General features: G+C 41.6%; 1 protein-coding gene across 2 annotated transcripts in view; it reads right to left on the reverse strand.

The window, feature by feature from the left end:
- Window positions 1-26,382, reverse strand: part of MYO7B (myosin VIIB) — a 258,153-nt gene that overhangs the window by 207,029 nt on the left and 24,742 nt on the right. For both annotated transcript variants that reach the window (XM_069727694.1, XM_069727693.1), the window contains exon 2: window positions 25,385-25,434. In XM_069727694.1, coding sequence (XP_069583795.1) covers window positions 25,385-25,402 — 18 coding nt within the window. In that variant the 5' untranslated portion in view covers window positions 25,403-25,434. The remainder of the gene's footprint in view (window positions 1-25,384; window positions 25,435-26,382) is intronic.

Genomic DNA, 26,382 nt, shown 5'->3' on the forward strand with positions numbered 1-26,382 from the left:
CAACTTTGGGATAATGAGGCTGAAACCACACCAAAGGATACGAGTGCCAATATCCAAAGTGATTCAGTGAAAAAAAATCAAATGTCCATATAGGAGAAAACAGATAGGCGCTCACCATTCCATGCAAAATAATCCTTTATTGTGGTTACATAAAAGCCACAGCCGGCGGGTAAAACAGTGGAACTCGTGTGACCTGTAGAAGCGCATTGTAGGGTAAAACGATCGTCGTCTCCCACGAGTTCCACTGTTTCACCAGCCTGCTGTGACTTTTGTATCCCCAGTAAAGGATTATTTTGCATGGAACGGTGACTGCCTATCCGTTTTCTCCTATATGGACATTTGTTTTTCCAGGATAACCTTGTATGCGGCTTGATTCATACGTTCTTCGCAAAGAACAACCTGCCCAATTCCAGCCTTGCTGCAGCATCCCCAGATCATCACCGATCCTACACCAAATTTCAAAGTGGGTGCAAGACACTGTGGCTTGTACGACACTCCAGGTCTCCGTCTAACCATTAGACGACCAGGTGTTGATCTGGGGATACTTCAGCAAGGCTGGAATTGGGCAGATTAATCTTTGCAAAGGATGTATGAATTAAGCCGTATACAAGGTTATTCTGGAAAAACAGTTGATTCCTTCTGCTCAGGCAATGTTTCCCAACTCTGAGGACTGTTTTTTTTCCAGCAGGACAATGCGCCATGCCACACAGCTAGCTCAATCAAGGTGTGAATGAAGGAGAGCCACATCAAATCCCTGTCATGGGCAGCCCAATCTCCAGACCTGAACCTCACTATAAACCTCTGGAATGTAATCAAGAGGATGATGGATAGTAACATGCCATCAAACAAAGAAGAACTGCTTTATTTTTGTATCATGAGTGGCATAAGGTCACCCAAAAGCAGTGTGAAAGACTGATAGAAAGCATGCCAAGACGCATGAAAGTTATGATTAAAAATCATGGTTATTCCACAAAATATTGATTTCTGAATTCTTCTTGAGTTAAACCATTAGTATTGTTGTTTTTAAATAATTATGAACTTGTTTTTTGTTTTTTGTTTTGCATTATCTGAGGTCTGCAAGCAATGCATTTATTTGTTATTATGACCATTTCTCATTTTCAGAAAAAAAATACAAAATGTATTGCTTTGAACTTCGGAGACATGTTGTCAGTAGTTTATAGAATAAAAGAACAATTTACATTTTACTCAAAAATATACCTATAAAAAGAAAAATCAGACAAACAACATTTTGCAGTGGACTCTTAATTTTTGCCAGAGCTGTATGTAATTAGAAAATTAAACATTTTTCCTTAGTATTACAGAGATGCAAGTTTCATTTTAATTTTACCAAGTGAGCACACAAACTGGAGCGATTGCCTTTTCTGGCACATACCAACTCTGAGGGTGGTGGGCAGCTCATTCTATGCAGCATATGAATGACAAAGTGGAGCCTTATACTCAGATCTGGATAGATTTGGCTTGTTGTGTTACTTTTGTTTGCTGGACCCTAGATTTAAATGAGACAAACAACTCCCCTATTAATTTCATAATGTCGCTAAAAGATAATCATAGAGATGGTGGAATAATTTACCAACCTAAAGTTCACGTCAATCAGAAATTTGTATTATGTGCATTATGCAGCCTAGATACAGAATGAAAATAATGCTAGTTCTAAAGGGTTAATCTACAAAAGGAGGACATAGCGGTTTGTAAATGGTTAATCTACAAAGGAAGAATTGGATGCCTAGAAAGCATTAACCTGAGTCTCTCACTATTCTGTGGCTGAACAAAGAGACACAGCCAAAACAGATGGAGATGAAGCTGTGGATAACCTCAGTTGCCATTTTTAGCTATCTCCTGCTTCTCTATAAGACATGGGAATGCATCTTACATCTCTTCTTGCACAACTGCATACAGCATAAAATACGATAACAGCACAGATCTTCACCTATCTTTCCATGCTGCACGCTCCCATTTTTCCCGCTAAGTTGTACCTATGAGCTCAAAAACAGGAAGTCTATGCCTCTCTTTTTTAAAGGGCAATTATCAGTAAATTAGGATTTTTTTAGTTTTCCTTTGAGAATTGTGTTGTTATGGACTGACCTAGGTTGGAGTGGTGGTATTGCAACCACTAGGGGCAACACCGGCAGGTAGCATAGTCAGAAATAGCCAGGGGTCGGTACGCAGCAACAGCAGTATAGATAAAAGATCAGCAGGTTGCATAGTCAGGAATAGCCAGGGGTCAGTACACATAGCAGCAACAGAGTTAAAATATCAGCAGGTTGCATAGTCAGGAATAGCCAGGGGTTGGTACACGGTAGCAGCAGTATGATCTTGGAATGAAGCAGCAGGTGAAAGGACACTTGACTAGCTAGAGTCTGGGAGCTCAATAATCTCGCAAGGAAGGAAGTGCAATGCCAGGTTTTAGTAGGGTGTTCAATCAGGGTAGATCCAATCAGGAACTCAGAGTGGAGACAATCAGAAACAACACAGATACTAGTATCTGGATTAGCACGGAACTGTCCAGTGAGTTGAATAGCTCAGAAGGAAGAGCTGCCGCCTGGTGCACAAGAGCTGCTGACAGTTATATTTTGACCTCCTTTTACTTGATGAAGTTTTTCTAGGAGGTCATAGATCGCCTTTAAAGGGGTTGTCCACTACTCGTACAACCCTTTTTCAATCCTCATGCTTTCCCCGTGTAAAATAATAACACTTATACTCACCTCCAGTGCTGGCTCCCTTCCAGCAATGTCGGTACCGAGTCACTCCCAGGGATCGCGTGACACAGCCAGTGATGGTTAGCTGCAAAGCTCACGATGTACGGGAGAACCAGTGGTTATATCACTGCAACTGGGCAGGCACTGGAGGCGAATGTTATTATTTTACAAGAGTGCAACATGAGGACTGAGAAGGTATTGTCTGAGTAGTGGACAACCCCTTTAAGAAAAACAACAGTTTTTATTTAAGGGAAGTAGTCTTAAAATATTAAGGGGTTAAAACCATATACACTGACTTGTACTCTCATAACTTTCCTGTCCTTTCTGTTCAGAAATCGAGTACTGTAATTCAGACGGCTGCATAAATTATCTCAGTTTGAAACACATTGTAGCAGTCAAAATGACCCTTCTGCTATATTACTTTGGAATTATTTAAATAAAAAAAAAAAAACGTATTTACATAATCTTAAATCACAACATGACTTTTTCTAAGTGTAACATCCAATAAAACTATTTCTAGACTCACAATATTTGATGTCAAATTAATGGGACTAGAATTCAAATATTGCCAAGCGTGCAATGCTGCGGATTAGTTTCTAAATTTTCGTCCCGCTACATTTAGCCCAACTTGGGTCTCTCCCTAAGGTGGCTAGCATATATGTATCGCTTGCTCACCGAGCCCCACTTTATACAGCCAACCAATTCCAGCCCTGTGCTGATGAGGGCCTAAAGCCCGAAACACGTGTCCACAGGTAGGAATTGGTTGGCTGTGTAAATTTAGAAACTAATCTGCAGCATTGCACGCTTGGCGGTTCCAAGCGCTGTGGGTTAGACTGGGGTGGAAAGAGATGATTTGCATAGCTCCGCCTACTGCAAAGGATTCTGGGTAAACCTGCTATTCTTTGTATTATGCTGCTTGCAAGTACTTTCCGCTTCAGGAAAGCATCCACTATGTATTTCCTTTAAGTAGAGGGCTTTTCGGTCTCTTTCGTCCCGCTACATTTAGCCCAACTTTGGTCTCTCCCTAAGGTGGCTAGCATATATGTACTGATTATTGCTGACATTTGTATTCATGGTGATGAAAGCCTCCTTATTTCTTCCAGTTCTGCAATCTTCTACGTTCATTACACAAATTGCTTGACTTAACATCGGAGCTGGTTGCATGATTAGACATAAAAGCTAACAACGCTCCTCTATTAACAGCAGGAAAGCGGGCGCACTAGCTGAAACTCCCTGAGTAAAGAGGCCAAGTAAAACACGTGTACACCTCATCGCTCACACAATTTCTGAACAAATCCATGACTAAGAACAGGAAAACAAAACCCAGAAAATAGGCCATAGAAGAGTCCAGCGCAGGGTTGCCACCAGTCCAAAAATTCCTGGACAGTCCGTAAAAGTATGGCATATGTTTTCCCCATCCGTAAAAAAAAAAAAGTTGGCGAAATTCATACAGATGATTATGGCTGTAATGATAATCATTTCACAGGTAAAAGTGAATGCAGATAATATCTTCATATCAGAATTATGGCTTGTAGGCATGTCTCACTTATAATCTAAATGGTTTATTGTGGCTTTCTAAAGTGTCCATCAAATAAAATAAGTGTCTGTGATTTATTGAAAAGCTGTCCAGAAAAAAAAAAGTTGACAACCTTGATCCAGCATCAAAGGTGGTTTGGTTTCAATTTTTTTTATTGGCACTGAAATATCCAATCCAAACATTAATAGCTCAAGTATCTTACAAAAAACGAGCCTCCAGACAAGTCAATTGGGAATGCGGAAATTTTTATACAAAAACAAATTTAATTTAGTTTTTTTCTTCACATTAGACTAAAGTTGGTCTAAAACTGGCCATACACATTAGATGGCTGTGAGCCGAATGATGCTTCACCCGATCGTTGAACCGACAGCCATCCCGGCTAATTCTCGTGTACACAGGAGCGCTCGCTGAGATGAACACTCTGAACACTTGTGTTCTCCATGAGAAAGCCGTCAACTGACACATTCGCAGAAAACTTATCTCAGGGAGATCAATGCTATAGGTAGCGTGAAATCAGACATGCATGGTTGACATTTCTTTTGACCATCAGTCAGCCAGCACCTCCATATATATTAGACAGTTGACCGAACTCATTGATATGGGTGGGTTCAGTCAACATTAGTCTAAAGGTACCTTCACACATAACGATTTCGTTAAGGATATCGTTGCAATGTCATGCTTTTTGTGACGTAGCAACGATCCCGCTAACGATCTCGTTATGTGTGACAGCGACCAACGATCAGGCCCCTGCAGGGAGATCGTTGGTTGTTGGGGAATGATCAGGACCTTTTTTTGGTCGCTGATCACCCGCTGTCATCGCTGGATCGGTGTGTGTGATGCCGATCCAGCGATGTGTTCACTTGTAACCAAGGTAAATATCGGGTTACTAAGCGTAAAAAAAAAAAAACAGTACATACTCACATTCCGATGTCTGTCACGTCCCCCGCCGTCAGCTTCCCTGCACTGACTGTCAGTGCCGGCCGTAAAGCAGAGCACAGCGGTGACATCACCGCTGTGCTCTGCTTTACGGCCGGCGCTGACACAGTCAGTGCGGGAAGCTGACGGCGGGGGACGTGACAGACATCGGAATGTCAGTATGTACTGTTTTTATTTTTCTTTTACAATGGTAACCAGGGTAAATATCGGGTTACTAAGCACGGCCCTGCACTTAGTAACCCGATGTTTACCCTTGTTACCCGTTGACTCCGGCATCGTTGAAGACAGTTTCAACAATGCCGAAGTCATTCCCCTGATCGTTGGTCGCTGGAGAGAGCTGTCTGTGTGACAGCTCCCCAGCGACCACACAACGACTTACCAACGATCACGGCCAGGTCGTATCGCTGGTCGTGATCGTTGATAAGTCATTTAGTGTAAGGGTACCTTAATGTGTATGGGGGCTTTAACTCCATGATGTAAAGGAGAGAAGGATCTGCCCTGTTGAATTTTAGTGTCCATTGTGCAATCTCTTTGTTTTCCCTGAAGATAAGCCCCAGTCAGAGGAATCTAGCAGAACTCTATCATAGAGAACACAGGAGCTCTTTGCAGAGTGTTCTTGTGTGCGGGGGAGTCAGGAAAGACTGAGGGGCCTTAACAAGTACAAACAAAAATCAGTTCTGGTCTGTTTGGACAGTTTTTATTGTATACCTACTGTATTACAGAACAGCACATAATACATCACCTAAGCCCAGATATAAACAAATTTGGCTGTCTAATTGATGTTAAATTATAAGTCCGTGAGATACGATGCACTCATGGTGTAGGTATTTTTTTGCATAAATTAGTATTGAAAAGAGAAGATCAACAATGTTTTTCAATTCAGTTAAGACAAATTTACATCAACACACATCAGCCATACGTATGCTAAAGTGAAATTGCTATCGCCAATGACTGGCTAATAAAGACTATAGGCACGTAAGACATATTTTGCAAGAAATTGTCAGTGTATAAAAGGAACGTGAACCTAGTATGCTTATTTTATTACTTCAGTTTCTATGTACTAAATAGACTCTGTTAGGAATGTCAATTATTTAATGGTCACAATGTAAATTACAAAGTCAAAGGCTGCTATATACTGTAATAGCTTTTGGTCATAAATTGTTTTCTGTTATAAAGACGAAAGAACTATTTTGTATTTCAAGGAGTAGACCTATGTTTAGGCACATAGATGAATTAGAAGGAGTTCTGCTGCAAAGAGAGGAGCATTGGTTCATCTCTTAAGTCTATAGTGCAGATGAGGACTACAGATCTGTGCTATTGCTGCGTTTAGTGGATCTTTTCAACAGTAATGTGAACAGGACAAGGCCAGAAGACATATAAAGCCTTCAGAATAATTCAGTTCACTTATGAGCATAGCTATAGAAGATGTAGATAGAGCAGTCATACACAGGGTCTTGTTTCTAAACCCAGCCATATTCATTAGATGTCTGTCTGATGAACGATGCTTCCGGCCAACAACCACCTCAGCCGACTCTTCTATGCACAGGAAGACTTGTTCAGCCAAGCGGTCTTGTATTCTCTATGAGAAAGTCATTGTCTGACATGTTGGCCGGCAGCTAATCTCAGCAAGAACAATGCAATCATTAGTCCAAAACACACCCGATCGACATCTCTCCTGACCATCAGTCGGCCAGCCCCCATACACATTCGACTTTCAACCGAACCATTGATATCGGTGTCTTCAGCTGACATTAGTTTAATGTATTTAAGGACTTTAAGGAAGCTGAAACGCTCCTTTGCTATGTAAAAACCACTGGAAATAAATATGATATACTGGAGATGTTACAGATTTTTGCATTAGGTCTATGTTACTGAATAGATTGAGAGCAGACACAGAACTGAATTGAAACACAAAGTATAGTAAATAGAATGGATACAATTTAACTATATAATGATTAACTTATAATGACACAATAGCAGACAATCCCGTTGAGTAATTATTCTACTACATTATAAGGCTCTGTTCACATATCCATTTCCCCTTTCCTTTGGTTGCATTTCATTTCTCTGTTCCATTTTTTCTGTTCTAAATGGAACAGACAAATTAAATTAGCATCTTTTGCATTAGTGTCTTAAAGGGAACCTGTCAGCAGGATTGTGCACAGCAACCTACAGACAGAGTCAGGTCGGCACCGTTATACTGATTACAATGAAACCTTGGTTGATGAAATCCGTCTTGTGGTTGTTGTTTAATCTTTATTTTCAGTTTTGAGTTAATGATATGCTCGTGCTCTGGGGCGGCCTGTGGGGGTCTTCATGTGCTGCTCTGATTAGGTATTCATCTGTATGGCTTCTGATCTGACCCCTATTTTACATACTGATTATTATATGTATTAAAAAAAAATAACATTCAGCAGGCAGCGGCGCTGCAGCATGATTGCATGTATAATTTGCATTACGTTGTTTTATTTAGTTATATACGATACATTTATTCTGGGAAAAAAATTCTTTCTCAAAATGGCACCAACTGCACCTGCACAGTCGCTTCTATCATGCACAGGCGCTGCTGCCATTTTACTAGAGGAAAACAAAACAACTTCTCTCCACTAAGACAGCGCAGCCACCTGCGCAGTAGCATCTATCGGATCGCCAATAGCTGCTACTGCGCAGGAGAGGCAGGTGCCATTTTTTTTGTTTTTCAGAATAAATTTATATAACTAAATAAAAAATGTTAACGCTTATTATACATGTGATCATGCTGCAGCGCAAGTGCCGGCGCCTGCATGCTGAATGTGATCTTTTTTTTCCAATACATATAATAATCAGTATGTAAAATAGAAGGCAGGTCACCGAGGGATGAGTAACCTGTCGTAAGCCATCAGTATGAATAACTAATCAGAGCACACACATAACAACCCTCCACAAGCCGACCCGGAGAGCACGAGCATATTATTAACTGAAAACTGAAAATAAAGATTAAACAACAACCACAAGACAAATGTCATCAACCCAGGTATCATTTTAATCAGTATAACGGCACCAACCTGACACTGTCTGTAGGTTACTGAGTAGAATCCTGCTGACAGGTTCCCCTTAAATATATGCAGAGGGGCCTCATTGATTTATATGGGGTCCATCTGGTTTTCTTTGGGTGTTCATTTTTAAGAATGGAGGAAAAAGTACTGCATGAAGAACTTTTTCTTGCATTCCATTTTAAAAGAAAAAAAAAAACGGAAACCAAACAGACTTCAAATAAATCAACAGAACCCCTTCTGTTTAAAAAGAAGAATTCAATGGATCCTAAATCCAGAAAAGATAAAAGAATATGTGAACATAGAATACAACACATACTATCGATGATTACTATTACTACAGTGACTGACAGAGGAAAAAGTAGGTACGGGAACATATTAAGCAAGAAGGACAAGTATCTACCACAAAGGATAGCTACACTAATTGTGGCATACTGGCCTGTTGATATGAGGCCTCTTTGGCCTTCCTGACAGAGACCATTGGAAGGTTGATTTGAGAATTGATTTGTTGTGAATTCTGATGCCACATGGCTAGAATATAAGAATATTGTATGAACACACAGATTTGAAGTTTGGATAATGAAAGTTATGAAGCTATGAAGACAGTCTACAAATAAGTAACATCTGATGCATTTACATTTAGAGCCAAAAAATTGGGACAACACAGTTGATACAACAGTACCGCTGTTCAATATGTAAGTAGATAGGAGAGAAAAACCTTGTTGTGGTCTAGGACACATAAAATGAAGAAAAACATCAGTAGTGAAAAGCTATTATAATTTTCACTAAAAAGTGATCATGATAATGGGAATCCCAAAATCCCCTGTGTAAATGAAGCTCTAGTGCACATGCATGATCGCACCCATACATATTGAATGGAGTAATGGTCATCATGAGTAAACTTATATATTCATTTCACACAGGAATTTGGGATGCTAAAAGTCCCACATCTCCTCCAAGATCATATGTTGGAAGGAAGAAGCATGGAGGAGTTCTCACAGAAGATAAGCCACTAGAGTTGTCTGACAATGGCTTATTTTCCTTCTCTCCTCTTTCCATTGCGAATGCATGCATGGGGCTGGAATAAATAATTATCTATTAAATACATAGCTATTCTAGGATCACTAATTTCCTGATAAGCATCCAGTGTAAACAGGCTGCTTAACAACCAACAAATGAACATAATGCTTGTTTGTTGGGTGCAATGATTTTTAAGCTTGCCTACAAGTCATCTTTATTGGCTCTTCATTGGCAGAATGCTCTTGTATAAACAGGACATGCAGTGTCAAGAATAATGACAGTCTACACGCACCAAACAATGGCATTAACGATTGTTCTGTGAGCATGAGAGGTGCGGATGGTTGGTCAAACAGTTTATTACATAACCTCTGATTGGCTTTTCCGTAGCTGATAGGCGGTCATGAAATTGCCGCCATAGGCCACTATGAACTCCCTGTATGGCTCATTCAGAAGTTAGGTCTTCAAATACGAGATGTGTCTATATTTTTTATGGATAGCACTAGTACCTATTACAGTCTATGAGGCTATTCACATGTCTGTGTATTTTTGGAGTGATCCACACTGAAACAAGGAACATGACCGATTTTGATCTGAGTCAGATCAAACTCGCAATACTATTGTTTCATGGAAAAACAGCGCTCGAATGTCACCTGAGTGCCATTCGTGACTGGTTTTCACTGACTGATGGGAAAAACTTCAGAGATCTCCATCAGTTTGTTTTTTCTTGAAATCGAGAAAAAATTAGGAAACTCTTATGGTAAAAATGTATACGCTGATTCAACACTGATGAAAATCTGATCCAAAACACTGAAGAAAATCTGTCATTTTTTTGTGTATGACAAAAATCACATCTGAATAAGGCCTCAGTTTTGCTCTCATGTCTGTGCTTGGAAAACAGGAATAGCTATTGTGCACCATGACACATTGTTGCAAGTTGTGAGCAGTACTTCTATCAATAAGCACAGTATGTTTAGTCATTGAATGTAACCAATAAACGTAAATACACGGTATCCCTTTTGGCAACAATCAGAAAGATCAACGATATACATTGCAGTCATATAATAACGTATAAATTGCCTCTCCAAGTTATGATCTTCACAAATCATCATGACACATTGTCCAAATACAGACAGAACATTGACAGTTATTGGCAAACTACTAAAAATATATTCCTTAATGATACTGTATGTGAACTCTTATTTACTGGATTACACATCGAGTCTCCACCGCTACTAAATGGATTAGCAAATTTAACCTTACTTTACCTCTCTAAAACACTTGTCTACACTAACAAAGCCACCTTAGACCAATTCTACAAAGTATTGAAAAATAACTTGAATACCGACCAAGCCACAATAACCCATGCTTGTGATTTTTTTTTTTAATATGGCACATGTTGTATTCTATTGCTAAAAAAACATGTAATGTAGCTTAATGTATGACCGCTTTTACAATTTTTCAATGGGTAGAATACAAAGGGAGTAATAAGACACGGAGGTCAGCAACATCAGTGATAGATTGATCACCTAGAACTGCTTTCCATTGACTCTCACTGCAGAGTAATGTATGTGATGCAGCCTTAGGCCGGAGTCACACTACAGCGAGATACGGCTGCGTCTCGTAGGTTAAAACCAAGCTCTGGCACTGGCACTCCGGAGCGGAGCGTGCAGCTCCATGTATTGCTGTGCGGCCGCACGCTCCGCTCTGGAGTGCTGGTGCCAGAGCTTGCCAGAGTCTGCATCTCCTGCCTCCTGCTGGTGATATGCTTCTCCCTGTCAGCTCATATAAGGAGGAGAAAGGGAAAAAAACTGAACCCGGATCACGCTGACAATTCTGTATACAACACCCACATATAGTATAGACTGGAAGTGTTAGTCAGGATAGCATAACAGCAGTGCAACATCATTGCATGAACTCACCTACAATAGCAATATACTGTACGCTAATATGGCAGAAATAATAGCTATGTGGAAATCATGCAGCAAAATAAGTGTTAGAAGCTGGGGGAGGAAGGAGAGGTATCTTAGAGCTGCCATGAAATATTTCACAGCAGATGATGCCATCTTGTACTTCATAGGAAGCCAGAGGATGACCTAATGTCAGCACAGAAGAGCAAGTATAACTCTGGTGGTTGAGAGATCACATTACACAAATGCCCATTATAAAAGGGTTCAAAATGCATAGATGAAACTGACTATGGATGCAAAAGATTACACAGCTACAATATTACTGTCAAGTTAACATTATATGTTATAAAAAAAATAGCTGGAGTCCCATTTTATGAGCAGACATTGTGGATTTACGGCATTTTTTAAATAAAGGGAACCTGTCATCAGATTCATGCAACCTAATCCAGCATAATTCACTATCTAATATATAAAGCTGAATGTGTGTGTGTAAGTGTGTATGTCCGGGATTGGCATCTGCACCATCGCAGCTACAGCCACAAAATTTTGCACAGTCACACGTGGCGCCAAAGAGTATATACCGTACAGTTGCTAAGGTGGGGCCCTGACATGGGATACTCACCACACACGGGAAATGAACACACACACAAAATGCGCCACACACTACCACGTGTTTGAACACATATCACCCTCAGCACACATTTCACCACACATACACCAACCTCGCCACATAAAAGTCGAAACACAAAATTCGCCGCTCAAAACTCGCCACGCGCAAAACTCGCCACATGCAAAACTAGGCTCACGCAAAACTCGCCACACGTGCAAAACTCACCTCATGGAAAACTTGTCACACGCAAAACTTGCACACGTGGAAAAATTGCCACATGCACAAAAGTTGCAACACATGCAAAAGTTGCCTCACACAAAACTTGCACATACTCAAAACGCACCACACATAAAACTCGCCACACGCAAAACTCGCCATGCGCAAAACTTGCTACACACAACTTGCGACACTAAGCTGTCACATGCAACTCGACACAAAAAGTTGCTACACGCATGTCGCCACACAAAACTCATCTCACAAAAGTCGCTACATGCATGTCGCCACATGCAACTCAACACACACAACTTGACACATGAAACTCGCCCTAAAACACACACAAGTCTAGTATTATCCTTCAAAAATTAAAATCTGATTAATAAGCAGACAAACTACAAGAGCAACAACTGTGCCATATAGGAAATACGGCAGCTGTCAGTCACATGACTTGTCTATTATGTGTATGTGTGAGCTAATATATACTGCCAGGGGGGAGGGCTTCCTGTTGGCTGGGGATTTATCAGGCTGACAATTTAGCTTACAAATACTGAGGTAAAAATACTGAGCAAATAACGTGTGAACGAGGTCTAATACAGGAGGAGATGACACACAGATAAATACTATATACAGGAGGAGATGACACACAGATATATACTATATACAGCAGAGATGACACACATATATACTATATACAGGGGAGATGACACACAGGTATATACTATATACAGGAGGAGAAGACATACAGGTATATACTATATACAGGAGGAGATGACACACATATATACTATATACAGGGGAGATGACACAGGTATATACTATATACAGGAGGAGATGACACACTGGTATATACTATATACAGGGAAGATGACACACAGGTATATACTATATACAGGGGAGATGACACACAGGTATATACTATATATAGAAGGAGATGACACAGTTATATACTATATACAGGAGGAGATGACATAAAGGTACATACTATATACAGCAGGAGATGACATACAGGTACATACTATATACAGGAGCAGATGACACACAGGTATATATTATATGCAGAAGGAGATGACACACAGGTATATACTATATACAGGGAAGATGACACACAGGTATATACTATATACAGGGTAGATGACACACAGATATATACTATATACAGGAGGAGATGACACACATGTATATACTATATACAGGAGGAGATGAGACACAGGTATATACTATATACAGAAGGAGATGACACACAGGTATATACTATATACAGGAGCAGATGACACACAGGTATATACTATATACAGGAGGAGATGACTTACAGGTATATACTATACACAGGAGGAGATGACACACGTATATACTATATACTGGAGGAGATGACATACAGGTATTTACTATATAAAAGAGAAGATGACACATAGGTATATAGAGGAGGAGATGACATACAGCAGGTATATACTATATACAGGGGAGATGACACACAGGTATATACTATATACAGGGGAGATGACACACAGGTATATACTATATATAGGAGGAGATGACACAGTTATATACTATATACAGGAGGAGATGACATACAGGTACATACTATATACAGGAGCAGATGACACACAGGTATATATTATATGCAGAAGGAGATGACACACAGGTATATACTATATACAGGGGAGATGACACACAGGTATATACTATATACAGGGTAGATGACACACAGATATATACTATATACAGGAGGAGATGACACACATGTATATACTATATACAGGAGGAGATGAGACACAGTTATATACTATATACAGAAGGAGATGACACACAGGTATATACTATATACAGGAGCAGATGACACACAGGTATATACTATATACAGGAGGAGATGACTTACAGGTATATACTATATACAGGAGGAGATGACACACGTATATACTATATACTGGAGGAGATGACATACAGGTATATACTATATAAAAGAGAAGATGACACATAGGTATATAGAGGAGGAGATGACATACAGCAGGTATATACTATATACAGGGGAGATGACACACAGGTATATACTATATACAGGGGAGATGACACACAGGTATATATTATATATAGGAGGAGATGACACAGTTATATACTATACACAGGAGGAGATGACATACAGGTACATACTATATACAGGAGCAGATGACACACAGGTATATATTATATGCAGAAGGAGATGACACACAGGTATATACTATATACAGGGGAGATGACACACAGATATATACTATATACAGGAGGAGATGACACACATGTATATACTATATACAGGAGGAGATGAGACACAGGTATATACTATATACAGAAGGAGATGACACACAGGTATATACTATATACAGGAGCAGATGACACACAGGTATATACTATATACAGGAGGAGATGACTTACAGGTATATACTATATACAGGAGGAGATGACACACGTATATACTATATACTGGAGGAGATGACATACAGGTATATACTATATAAAAGAGAAGATGACACATAGGTATATAGAGGAGGAGATGACATACAGCAGGTATATACTATATACAGGGGAGATGACACACAGGTATATACTATATACAGGGGAGATGACACACAGGTATATACTATATATAGGAGGAGATGACACAGTTTATATACTATATAAAGGAGGAGATGACATACAGGTACATACTATATACAGCAAGAGATGACATACAGGTACATAGTATATACAGGAGCAGATGACACACAGGTATATATTATATACAGAAGGAGATGACACACAGGTATATACTATATACAGGGGAGATGACACACAGGTATATACTATATACAGGAGGAGATGACACATGTATATACTATATACAGGAGGAGATGAGACACAGGTATATACTAAATACAGAAGGAGATGACACACAGGTATATACTATATACAGGAGCAGATGACACACATGTATATACTATATACAGGAGGAGATGACTTACAGGTATATACTATATACAGGAGGAGATGACACACGTATATACTATATACTGGAGGAAATGACATACAGGTATATACTATATAAAAGAGAAGATGACACATAGGTATATAGAGGAGATGACATACAGCAGGTATATACTATATACAGGGGAGATGACAATCAGGTATATACTATATACAGGAGATGACATACAGGTATATACTATATATAGGAGGAGATGACATACAGGTATATAGTATATACAGAAGAGATGACATACAGGTATATACTATATACAGGAGGAGATGACACATAGGTATATACAATATACAGGAGGAGATGACATACAGCAGGTATATTCTATTTACAGGGGAGATGACATACAGGTATATACTATATACAGGAGATGACATACAGGTGTACACTAAATATAAGGGAGATGACAAATATGTATATACTGAGGGGAAAATGAGAGGTGTGAGGTGAAAATGAGGGTTGTGATGTGACAATGAAAAGGTGTGAGTGCAAAATGAGAGGAGTGAGGGAAAATAGTGGAGTGATCGGAAAATGACAGATGTGAGGGTCGAAATGACAAGTGTAAGGGAGAAAATGAGAGATGTGAGGGGGAAAATGAGAGGCGTGATGGGAAAATAAGAGAAGTGAGGTGCTATAACTAACCACAGATATTTACTATGCCCAGGCAATGCCAGGCTCTTCAGCTAGTTTATAATATTGAGCTTGCCTCTGCCATATCAACTGTGTATGTTTTACTCTGAAACTTTGTGGCAATTTTGAGAAAACATACTTTGAAAAGCTGGCCATGGACTATGTGTCCCGGATAACTAGTCCAAAGTGGTTTCTCTCCTTCCTTTGACTGACAGGTTTCTCCCTATCTAAACACATGGGGAGAGACCTGTCAGTCTGTGGGGGAGAGGCAGGGAGAAGCTACTGGTGACCGCCCTCGGACTAGTCAGTTGAGACACATAGCACTTAATGTGTTTTGTTTTTCAGCATTTTAAAGTAAAACATACACAGCTGCAGTACCGCAGCCAGACTCTAATTCATGCAGATTGTCATTTCAGCTTCATTAATCAGACAACCGGTTCCCTTTAACTTAATGCGCCGGGCCTCTCTGACCTTTCCCGGCACCTGCGCACTGCAGTACTTTGCTCTGCCCTCAACAGGGCAGACAAAGTACGCCTGCGCTGGAGCTGCAGTACGAAGACAAGAAGAGGATGTCACTGTATGAAGATAGGAGGCGCTGGATCCAAACCGCAATGCTCATCGGACCCGGACCGCAGCGGGACCGCCCCTAGGTGAGTATAATATAACCTGTTTTTCTTACCTTTCAGGTTACATCGGGGGCTTATCTACAGCATTACAAAATGCTGTAGATAAGCCCCTGATGCCGGTGGCCATATCTCATACGATTTTTGGGGTGACAGATTCCCTTTAAGCATCATGGCTCCTAATACATGATCAGATTTTTAGTTTTGCAACAGGTGGAGATCCACTGGTTAGAGAAAAAATCTATATGTTAGCAATTAAATTTTCTCCAATAACCCCCCACGACAGCACCACAAGAGGATGTCACCTCACCCTAATAGAGACAGGAAACACAAAGAGTTCAAATAGCTACTCCCACATCCTCTCTGCAGTGTTTTTTCCTGCCCCTTTTGGGATGAAGAGATCATCCTGGGTGTTCTGTGCTGGCGGCTTACCAGACGCTGCTCCTGTCTCCTAGATGTAACATCCCTGCCGGCTTCACAGCATGGTTTTTCATCTCCCATCAGGCAGATACACCATCTTACTTACCCCTCCAGGCCATGCTGTGAGCTCTGCCCTCTGCCTGCTCCATGCTGGGACCCTCATGTCTCCTGCCTGCTGTTTGTATACTTCCTGGCTGTGTCCTTAGGTGGGCGGCGCCGGCAGTCCCTGATTCTAATAGAGACAGTGTGCACCTTCCTAAGGTGTTCCCAGCCAATTGCCAAGAGGCATCAGGTACTTAAGGCATCCGATGAGAATGAAAGAGGAATCCAGCTCAGGAAAGTATATAAAATCAAAAGTTTTTATTCCAAAATATTTTAAAAAAGAGGAAACACTGCATGTCAAAAATCAGCAATATCCAATGAACGGAAGGACGACCATGATACAGCTGAACGCGTTTCGAACACTAGGTGTTCTTAGTCCACAGCAAGTGATCCAAGTGAAAACTTCACATATAAAATCATCCATCACAGGTGAAATGAATACATGACATAATTGAAAAGACAATTAAGTAAATAGGGCAGCACACTGCAGCGCCAAAACATGCAAACTTGAAAACACGAAATTTGAACTGCATTACTGCACTAGAAATATGAAAAATGAGAGCTTTTAGCGCATAAAAATGGCCATATTTATGTGTACCTCGTAGCCACTTTACGGCATCTCTCTTATATGAGGTCCTACGCTTGACCTACCTCAAGCGTAGGTCAAGGTAGGTCAAGCGTAGGACCTCGTATAAGAGAGATGCCGTAAAGTGGCTACGAGGTACACATAAATATGGCCATTTTTATGCGCTAAAAGCTCTCATTTTTCATATTTCTAGTGCAGTAATGCAGTTCAAATTTCGTGTTTTCAAGTTTGCATGTTTTGGCGCTGCAGTGTGCTGCCCTTTTTACTTAACTATATACGAGTTGGCGACTCTGGGTTCAGCACCTGTTCACACTCAGTCTATGTTTGGATGTGCAGGTCAGGTTTTTGAAATATAATTGAAAAGACACACCTACTGCAATACAAAAAAATGGTATATGTGATACAAAAAAAAAACAAAAAAAAACACACCATTCTTTTTTTTTTTTTTTTTCTTTTTTCCTTTTCCCTTTGCAAAAAAGAAATAATTAATTACGTTACATGCAATCAAAATGACAAAATGAAACAAAATATATAAACTAATATAAATATAATATGTTTGAAATGAGAAAACATTTGATTTAATAATGCAACATAATTTCTTTTTTAAGATTTAAACCTGTAGGAGTACGTGTGTCAAGTAAATAAATCCAGAATGCCTCTTTGTCTCGCAGTTTTTTCTCTCTATCTCCTCCTCGTATATCCCTATGTACTTGTTCAATGGCATATACTCTTAGATATGTGGTCTGTCTGTTATGTGTATTAATAAAATGATTTGAAACATTAGAAATGTGACGTAAAGTAGGCTGAACAATGTCATTGAGATGCTCCCGAAATCTTTCTTTTAATTTTCTGATGGTGGAACCAACATACAACAAATTGCAGTATGTGCATTCAATAATATAGACCACATGATCAGAGTTACAATTCATGAAATTCCTCATGGAGAAAATCCTTGAGTCATTAGAACCGCAAAATGTTGATGTTTTTTTTACATATGTGCATGTTTTGCAAGGATATGTGCCACATTTAAAAAAGCCCTTTGTAGGTAACCAATTTGAAGAATTTGCATATTTTTTGGAATGCACAAAATTCGGAGAAAGAATGTTACCTAAAGTTGGAGCACATCTAGATACAATACGAACCCCATTTTGAAGAATTGTGTCCATAATGTGATCATCACGTAAAATGTTAAGATTTTTTGACACAGGGAGATGCCTGAGCAACAATCTTTCTCAGTCTGAGCTCTGCTACTGAGTTGCTAGGTCCTGTCCTGTTTTCTGCCTCACTGGGGCCTGCATACACAGGCCCGATTCTGTGGATTTTGTGTCCTGTTTTTTGCCTCCCTGGGGGCTGCATACCCAGGCCCGTTTCCGTGCTCTTTGTGTCCTGTTTCTGCCATCCTGGGGGCTGTGTACCCAGGCATGAACCCTTTGTCCTGAACTTGTTACTGTGTCTGTCCTTGTCTAAACTTCGGCCTATACCTGTTCCTGTTTGTATCCTTGTCTGTTGCCTTTCCTACTCAGTTGTGTGTATCCTTGTGTCCACTCCTTCTGCTCCGCTTTGTTCTGCTCTCCGCGTCCTGCGGCTCTGCTTGGCTCTGCTCTGCTCACTGCACCCAGGGGCTCTGCCCTGCTCCTGTTCTGCAACCTGTGGCTGTGCTCGCAGCACCCTGCATCTCTGCTCTGCTCTCTGCACCCAGCGGCTCTGCTGTGCTCCTATTATGCACCCTGCGGCTCTGCTCCTGTTCTGAAACCTGCGGCTCTGCTCACAGTATCCTGCCGCTCTGCTCGCCGCATCCTGCGGCTCTGCTCTGCTCGCAGCACCCAGCGGCTCTGCTATGCTCCTGTTATGCACCCTACGGCTCTGCTCCTGTTCTAAAACCTGCGGCTCTGCTCACCGTATCCTGCGGCTCTGCTTGCCGCATCCTGCGGCTCTGCTCTGCTCCTGTCCCGCATCCTGCGGCTCGGCTCTGCTCCCGACCCGCATCTTGCGACTCAGCTCTGCTCCTGTCCCACATCTTGCAGCTCTGCTCACCACATTCTGCGGCTCTGCTTTGCTCCCGTCCTGCCTCCTGCGGCTCTGCCCTGCTCTCCGCATCCTGTGGCTTTGCTCTGCTTCCGCTCCGCACCCTCGGTGTCTTTGTCCCTCTAGTCTGAACTGGTTCCTGGCCCTCCTGTCAGAACTGGTTCCTACCTGCTCCCTTATCCTACTTGTACCTGCCTGTGTTCCTGCCACACCCTTTACCATCCGGATTCCTCCAGTGTGTTCCATGCCCACCTGCCTGCCAGAGTGCCAGCCGTGCTCACTTTCCTGCCAGAGTGCCAGCCGTGCCCGCCTGCCAGAGTACAAGCTGTGCCTGCCTGCCAGATGCCAGCCGTGCCCGCCTGCCTGAGTGCCAGCCATGCCAGTCTGAGCTCTGCTACTGAGTTGCTAGGACCTGTCCTGTTTTCTGCCTCACTGGGGCCTGCATACCCAGGCCCTGCATACCCAGGCTGTGCCCGCCTGCCAGAGTACCAGCCTGCCAGATGCCAGCCGTGCCCGCCTGCCTGAGTGCCAGCCATGCCTGCCTGCATGCCAGCCATGCCCGCCTGCATGCCAGAATGCCAGCCATGCCTGCCAGAGTACCAGCTGTGCCCGTCCGTACATGCTCACACCTGTCACTAGTGTTCCATTCCCTAGTGGGATCAGCTGCTACAGCCAGACACCACCCTGGAGTGGTACCTGGTAGCTACCTGCCGGACAAGCCTGACCTCACCACTAGAGGCTCCAGTGAACACCAAGGTAGCTGCTTAGTCATGCCCCTTAGTCTGTTTTTTTGTCACAGTGGGGCCACAATCCTCGCTCGTGTCACCCAGTCTGGGCGTGAGCATTACACTGGATGGACTCAGGACCCGTTCCAGTCCGTGCCTTCGGGTAAGGTCTGGGGGATTCTTCAGACTGGAGGCCTTTTTGAGCTTTTCAGCCCATCTCCTCCCCTTTCCTCGTAATCTTTGCCTGAACTGGTAAGCGCGAGACGATGGGCTCCTCTGATTCATCGGCTTGACCCTCGCTGGAGCGCATGTGACACAGCAAGGCGCTGGGTCTGGTCACTCATATAACAGCCCCAGACAAAAGACAACCTAAGGTAGGACCAATCCTGTGTGATTAATATGGAGGGCTTAGGTTCTTCCCGCTCCACATCTGCACAGCCCAGAGCTGTTCCGGTCCCAGTAAGTATTCTGGCATTGGGATTTCGGAGTCCTTCTCCATGGTTAGATATGGTGTATGATAACTTATTTCTTTTCCCCCTCTCTTTCAGGGTTTACAAAGAGCCTGCACCAAGGAGCAAATCTGAGACATCTAGCAGCACGTGTGGCAGCCCTGCTTGAATATAGAAGCTCAAAGAAAGATGACTGGTGAACCACCAAAAATCAGATCTGGTTCCCTTCACGAGAATGACGTTCCTATGAGTTTTACTGGACTCTTACAGACATCTTTCTTACCCAAAGAAAAACATAACGAGTTACGATCAAAGATAGACGTTTTATGAAGCAGGAAATGTATGTCGGTGAGGTGTACTATGTCAGTCCTTGGCTCCATGACATCTTGTATTCAAATGGTAACTTGGTCCCAGGCACACACCAGAACCCTACAGACCTATATTCTTGCAAAGTGGTATGGGTTCCTGAAATCCTTGAACAAGAAAATCCCAATACCTACTCGGGTAAAAGCCTCTCTAGCCTGGATGCTCATCCCAAGGAACCTTAAAAGATGAGTCCCCTGGATCCAGGACCCTCTGGTGACCATAAAAGTGGATGCCAGCAAAAGAGGAGGGGGTTATGGTCTCCCAAACTTCTTTCCAGGGACTTTGGTCAAGAGAGATCAGTCAGTAATCCTCAAATTTCAGGAAACTAAAAGCAGTGGAGGAAGTACTCAAATCGGCAACATTTCTGATCCAGGACACCCACGTAAATTTCTATTCAGACAACATAACTACGGTCGCTCACCTCTCCCATCAGAGAAGCAAGACACACGAAGACCTGAAGACAATCTCATGGGCCAAAGAAGAATATTCTCCTGGGCCGATGAACATCTTCTCTGTCTGCTCCCCATAAAAAAAGAATCGGTCAACATCAAGGACGATTTCCTGAGCAGGAGAGATATCCATCCATGATAATGGAGTCTAAATCTAGAAGTCTTTCAGATATTGACCAGAAGGTGGGGTTACCCAGAAGTAGATCTTTTTGCAGGATGCCAGAATGCAAAAGTAGGACGGTACTTCTCCTTGAGTCCAGATGATACCTGCCTAAGTGTAGATGTGTTTGCCCATCAGTGGAGATTCAGACTAGCATATGCCTTTCCTCCAGTTCCGATCCTACTCAAATGCTGCAAAATTTCCAAAAAAGTAGGAAGCTGGTAATAAACGCCATATATCAAAAGATATGGAAGACTTTCGTATCATGATGTACAGCCGAGCATCCAGATCTGCGGCACCCAAACATCACTCAGATCCTTAATTTTCTGCAAGAAAACCTTGGAAAATGGTCTCAAATAGAGATGGGCTAACCTGAACAGTAAAGTTTGGTGTCCATCCCAAACACCTACTGTTCAGGCATGGGTACCGAACACGGACTTCACTAGGAAGTCCATGTTACTGTTCAGGTTCGACCCCCTGAACACTGGGTATTTCTCGCGCTGTCAATGCTTTTGATCGGCGGTAAAATAATTTTTGGAGGTCAAATAGCCGCAGTTCCCACGCTGTCAGCTGTGATCGGAGGTAAAAAGTTTACCTACGGTCACTGGCGTTGGCTGAGGGGACTATTGCTCCCATCAGCCTATGCCTGTTACCATTAATAACAGCGAGAGCAGGAGGTGGCTTATGGGAGTATTCATCAGCCGGCACCTTCGCTCTAAATGAATAATAAAAAAACAGAGGGGGGACCTTTCTATTCTTGATAACCAGCCTTTCTAACGCTAACAGCTGAGGGTTTCAGCCCCCAGCTGTCAATTTTACCTGGCTGGTTACCAAAAATACAGGGGAACCCATGCCGTTTTTTTTTAATTATTTATTTAGAGTGCAGACACCAGCTGATGAATACTCCCAACAGCTGCCGCCTGCTCTCACTGTTATTAGAGGCAGCAGGTGAAGGCTGATGGGAGCAGTAGTCCAACCAGCCGACGACAGTGAGCGGAGGTAAACTTTTTACTTCAGATCATAGCTGCGGTCTCACGCTGTCATTTGACAGCATGGGAACCATAGCTGTCTTACCAGCGTTGATGACTTTACCGCTGATCAGAAGCAGTGTTTGCCGTGCTGTCATGCACATGACAGCGTGGCAAACACAGGATGTTCAGGCCCCCATTCAAGTACCCGAACATGTTTTTAACTGTTCATTTCAGACCGGAACATCCAGGGGTCCGCCCATCTCTATTCTCAAACCCAATACCCCCAAGGCTCAGGTGGCAGCATTGAATTTCTATTTTGACCAGAGTCAGAGTCTGGCCGATCATCGTTGGATGAAGAAATTCATAGCGGCAGCTTCCTGCCTTTGTCCTAGAATGATCAACCTAGTCATCTCCTTGGACCTTAACCCCTTCACGCCACAGTCCTTTTTCATTTTTGCGTTTCTGTTTTTCACTCCCCTTCTTCCCAGAGCCATAACTTTTTTATTTTTCACTCAATATGGCCATTTGTGGGTTTTACTATATTGTGTATTTGAAAATGGTCATGGTCAAGGTCAAATTGCAAAAAAAGTACAATTCCACGACTGTTTTGGGGATTTTTATTTTTACCATGTTCACCAAATGCTGAAACTGACCTGCCATTGTGATTCTCCAGGACATTACGAGAACTGAGATTCCAAACATGTATAGATTGTTTTTTATTAAACGGTGAAAAATAATCCAAAGTTTGTTGAAAAAAAAAAAGGAAATTGCATCATTTTCCGAGACCCGTAGCGTCTCCACTTTTCGTGAACTGGGGCTGGGTGAGGGCTTATTTTTTGTGTGCCAAGGTGACATTTTTAATAATACAATTTTGGTGTTGATACGATGTGTGGATCGCCCGTTATTGCATTTTAATGCAATGTTGCAGCGACTATAAAAATGTAATTCTGGCGTTTTTACTTTTTTCACTACGCCGCTTACCAATCGGATTAATTCTTTTTATAGATTGATAGATCGGGTGATTCTGAATGTGATTCTTATTTTTTTTAATTGTTTTATTTTGAATGGGGAGAATGGGGGGTGATTTGAACATTTATTCTTTTTAATATTTATAAAAACATTTTTTTTTTACTTTTTGCATGCCTCAATCATCTCCATGGGAGACTAGAAGCCGCAGTTGTACGATCACCTCTGCTACACACAGGCGATGATCAGATCGAAATGTAGCAGAAATGCTCACTACCACCGGCGGCGCTCATAGCAATCTGGTTATGACAACCATAGAGGTCTGCTGGAGACCTCTGGTTGTCATACTGACACATCAGTTACTCGCAATCATGTGACGGGGTCATTGATGGGCGGGATTAGTGACGCACTTCTGCTGCAATCACATTAAATGCCGCTGTCAGAGATTGACAGCGGCATTTAACAGGTTAACTGCTGCAGATGGATTGCGATTCCACCCGCAGCTCTTGAGAGCGCATGTCTGCTAGTCAAAACAGCTGACAAGTTCTAGGAAAGCTCAGCACCAGAGCCCACATCAAAGGGAGGGACACAACAAGCGCCGTACATGTACGGCGCATGTCGTGAAGGGGTTAATATTGTCCTTAAAGGGCTAACGCTTCCACCATTTGAGCCCTTATCATCAATAAAGTTGGACAGACTGGCCTGGAAGACAGCCTTCCTTGTAATGATCACTACAGCTTGAAGAGTGGTTGAGCTGCAGGCCCTCTCAATTAATGAACATACTTAAGAATCCTAGAAGACTCATTCTTCATCTTGACACATCATTTCAACCCAAAGTGGTCTCAGACTTCTACAGATCTCAAGAGATAATTCTCCCCTCCTTCTGCCAGAATCCAGCAAACAAGAGGGAAGAAGAATTCCATACTCTGGATGTACAAAGGGTGGTCGTTCATTATCTCCAATAAAAACAGATGTGGAGAAAAGACCAAAATCTCTTTATCCAGTTTCATAACCAGAATAAAGCCAAGAAGTCTTCCAAAAGCACGATTGCCAACTGGATCAAAAGCGTGATTATCAAGGCATAGCAGATCCAGAAACTCTCACCTCCGGAGAAACTTGCGGCTCACTCCACTAGGGTGGTATCAGTCTCCTGGGCCGAGAAAGCCATTGCTAAATTCGAGCAGATCTGAATAGCCGCTCCTTGGTCCTCGGTCCATACATTCACCAAACATTATAGACTTGACTTAAGGTCTATTAAAGATTTGTCCTTTGGGAGAAAAGTTCTCCAAGGTATTGTCCGTCCCTAAACATTAGTCTTTGGTATTCCTTCTATGGTGATGTTGTGGGGCGTTTTTGGAGAAAATAGAATTAGATATACTGGTAATTTGGTTTCTAATAACCCACCATGACAACACGGGTAATTCTCTCCCTTTACTCTATTATTTCTTACATTATTTGAATCAAGTGATAATAAATATAATTTGAAGCATTCATACTCTTGTAGTTCTTTGTAATAACACTGGAGAGAGGATGTGGGATAGGCTATTTGATCTCTTTGTGTTTTCTGTCCCTATTAGGTGACATCCTTCTGTGGTGCTGTCGTGGTGAGTTATTAGAAACCGAATTAACAGTAAGTCTAATTCTATTTTATTAAACTGCTCTATTGGCTTCAAATGCATTGGTCAAAATAAAATGTTGTTATCCAAGCTGATGGCGGTCTTCTTGATTTTTATCATTCAACAACCATCAACTGAGAATTATCCCAGCAAAGGGATACAAGTATTAAGTAATTTGCCATATGCTAAAATGGTCATTCTTCATAATAACAACAAGAAAAAAATATAGTACTATATAGTACTGAATAAAGGAAACCAATATAGTAGATAAATCATTAGGTGAAATACAGAACACCATACAAAACAAGCATAAAACCCACTATGGTGCTTACCGTTCTGAGGATAACCATTTCTTGTCAGGGTTTTGAGCTTCTACTCCAGCCTATAAATGATGAAACATAACTATGAGCATAACTGAGTTAGTAAGAGAATGTACATACATCAATACTGAAATTATATTTTACAGGGACACTGAATTGTAAGCAATTTTGTCTTGTGTTTGAGAGCAGCCTTTAAGCATGGTGAGATGAAAACAAAATACCTACAAAAACAATTCTCATAATGTAACACAACCAGTCAAATCATCTTAAATACATATCAAACGACTACATGGTTAACACTAAAGTTCTTGCGTCCTGGGTTCAAATCCCACCAAAGACAACATCTGCAAGTAGTTTGTATGTTCTCCCACGAGTGTAAGTAGGTTTCTAGCAGATAATATGTTTACTTCCCACATTCCAAAAACATACCGAATAGCAATTTAGAATGTGAGCCTTAGTGGAAAGGAAAAAAAGGGGTTTGGTACCGTGTTAGCCAGTAGAAAAAATAATACTTTCAGTGTAAAAAACAAGATATGGTAATCTTGTAGCTATAATACCTTTTAACGGCTAACAAAAATAAAATAAATGATATTACAAAGCAAGGTTTTCGGGACATCCGGCCTGAGGAAGGGACCTAAGAAGTCCCAAAAGCTTGCTATATAACGTTTTTTATTTTATTTTTGTTAACCATTAAAAGGTGTCATAACTACAAGATTATTTTGCTTTTCACACTGAGGGCCTTAGTGGAGACACCTATGATGACGAAAGGCTGTGGAAATTATTGGTGTTATATCAGTAAGCAAATAAATATTCTTTTAGATATATTTTCATTAAGGATTTCATTTGTACTGTATATAGCAGAGCTTCTATGTGTCCTTCATTACTTCCTCTTGACCCAGACGATCTCCTCCAGAATGTTAAAGCCAGTGACTGAGGGCAGATATTAATAGCCTGGAGAGGGTCCATGGTTATTGTCCCCCCCCCCCGGCTAAAAACATCTGCCCCCAGCC

Source organism: Ranitomeya imitator, chromosome 5 (genome assembly GCF_032444005.1).
Source record: "Ranitomeya imitator isolate aRanImi1 chromosome 5, aRanImi1.pri, whole genome shotgun sequence".
Classification (NCBI taxonomy): domain Eukaryota; kingdom Metazoa; phylum Chordata; class Amphibia; order Anura; family Dendrobatidae; genus Ranitomeya; species Ranitomeya imitator.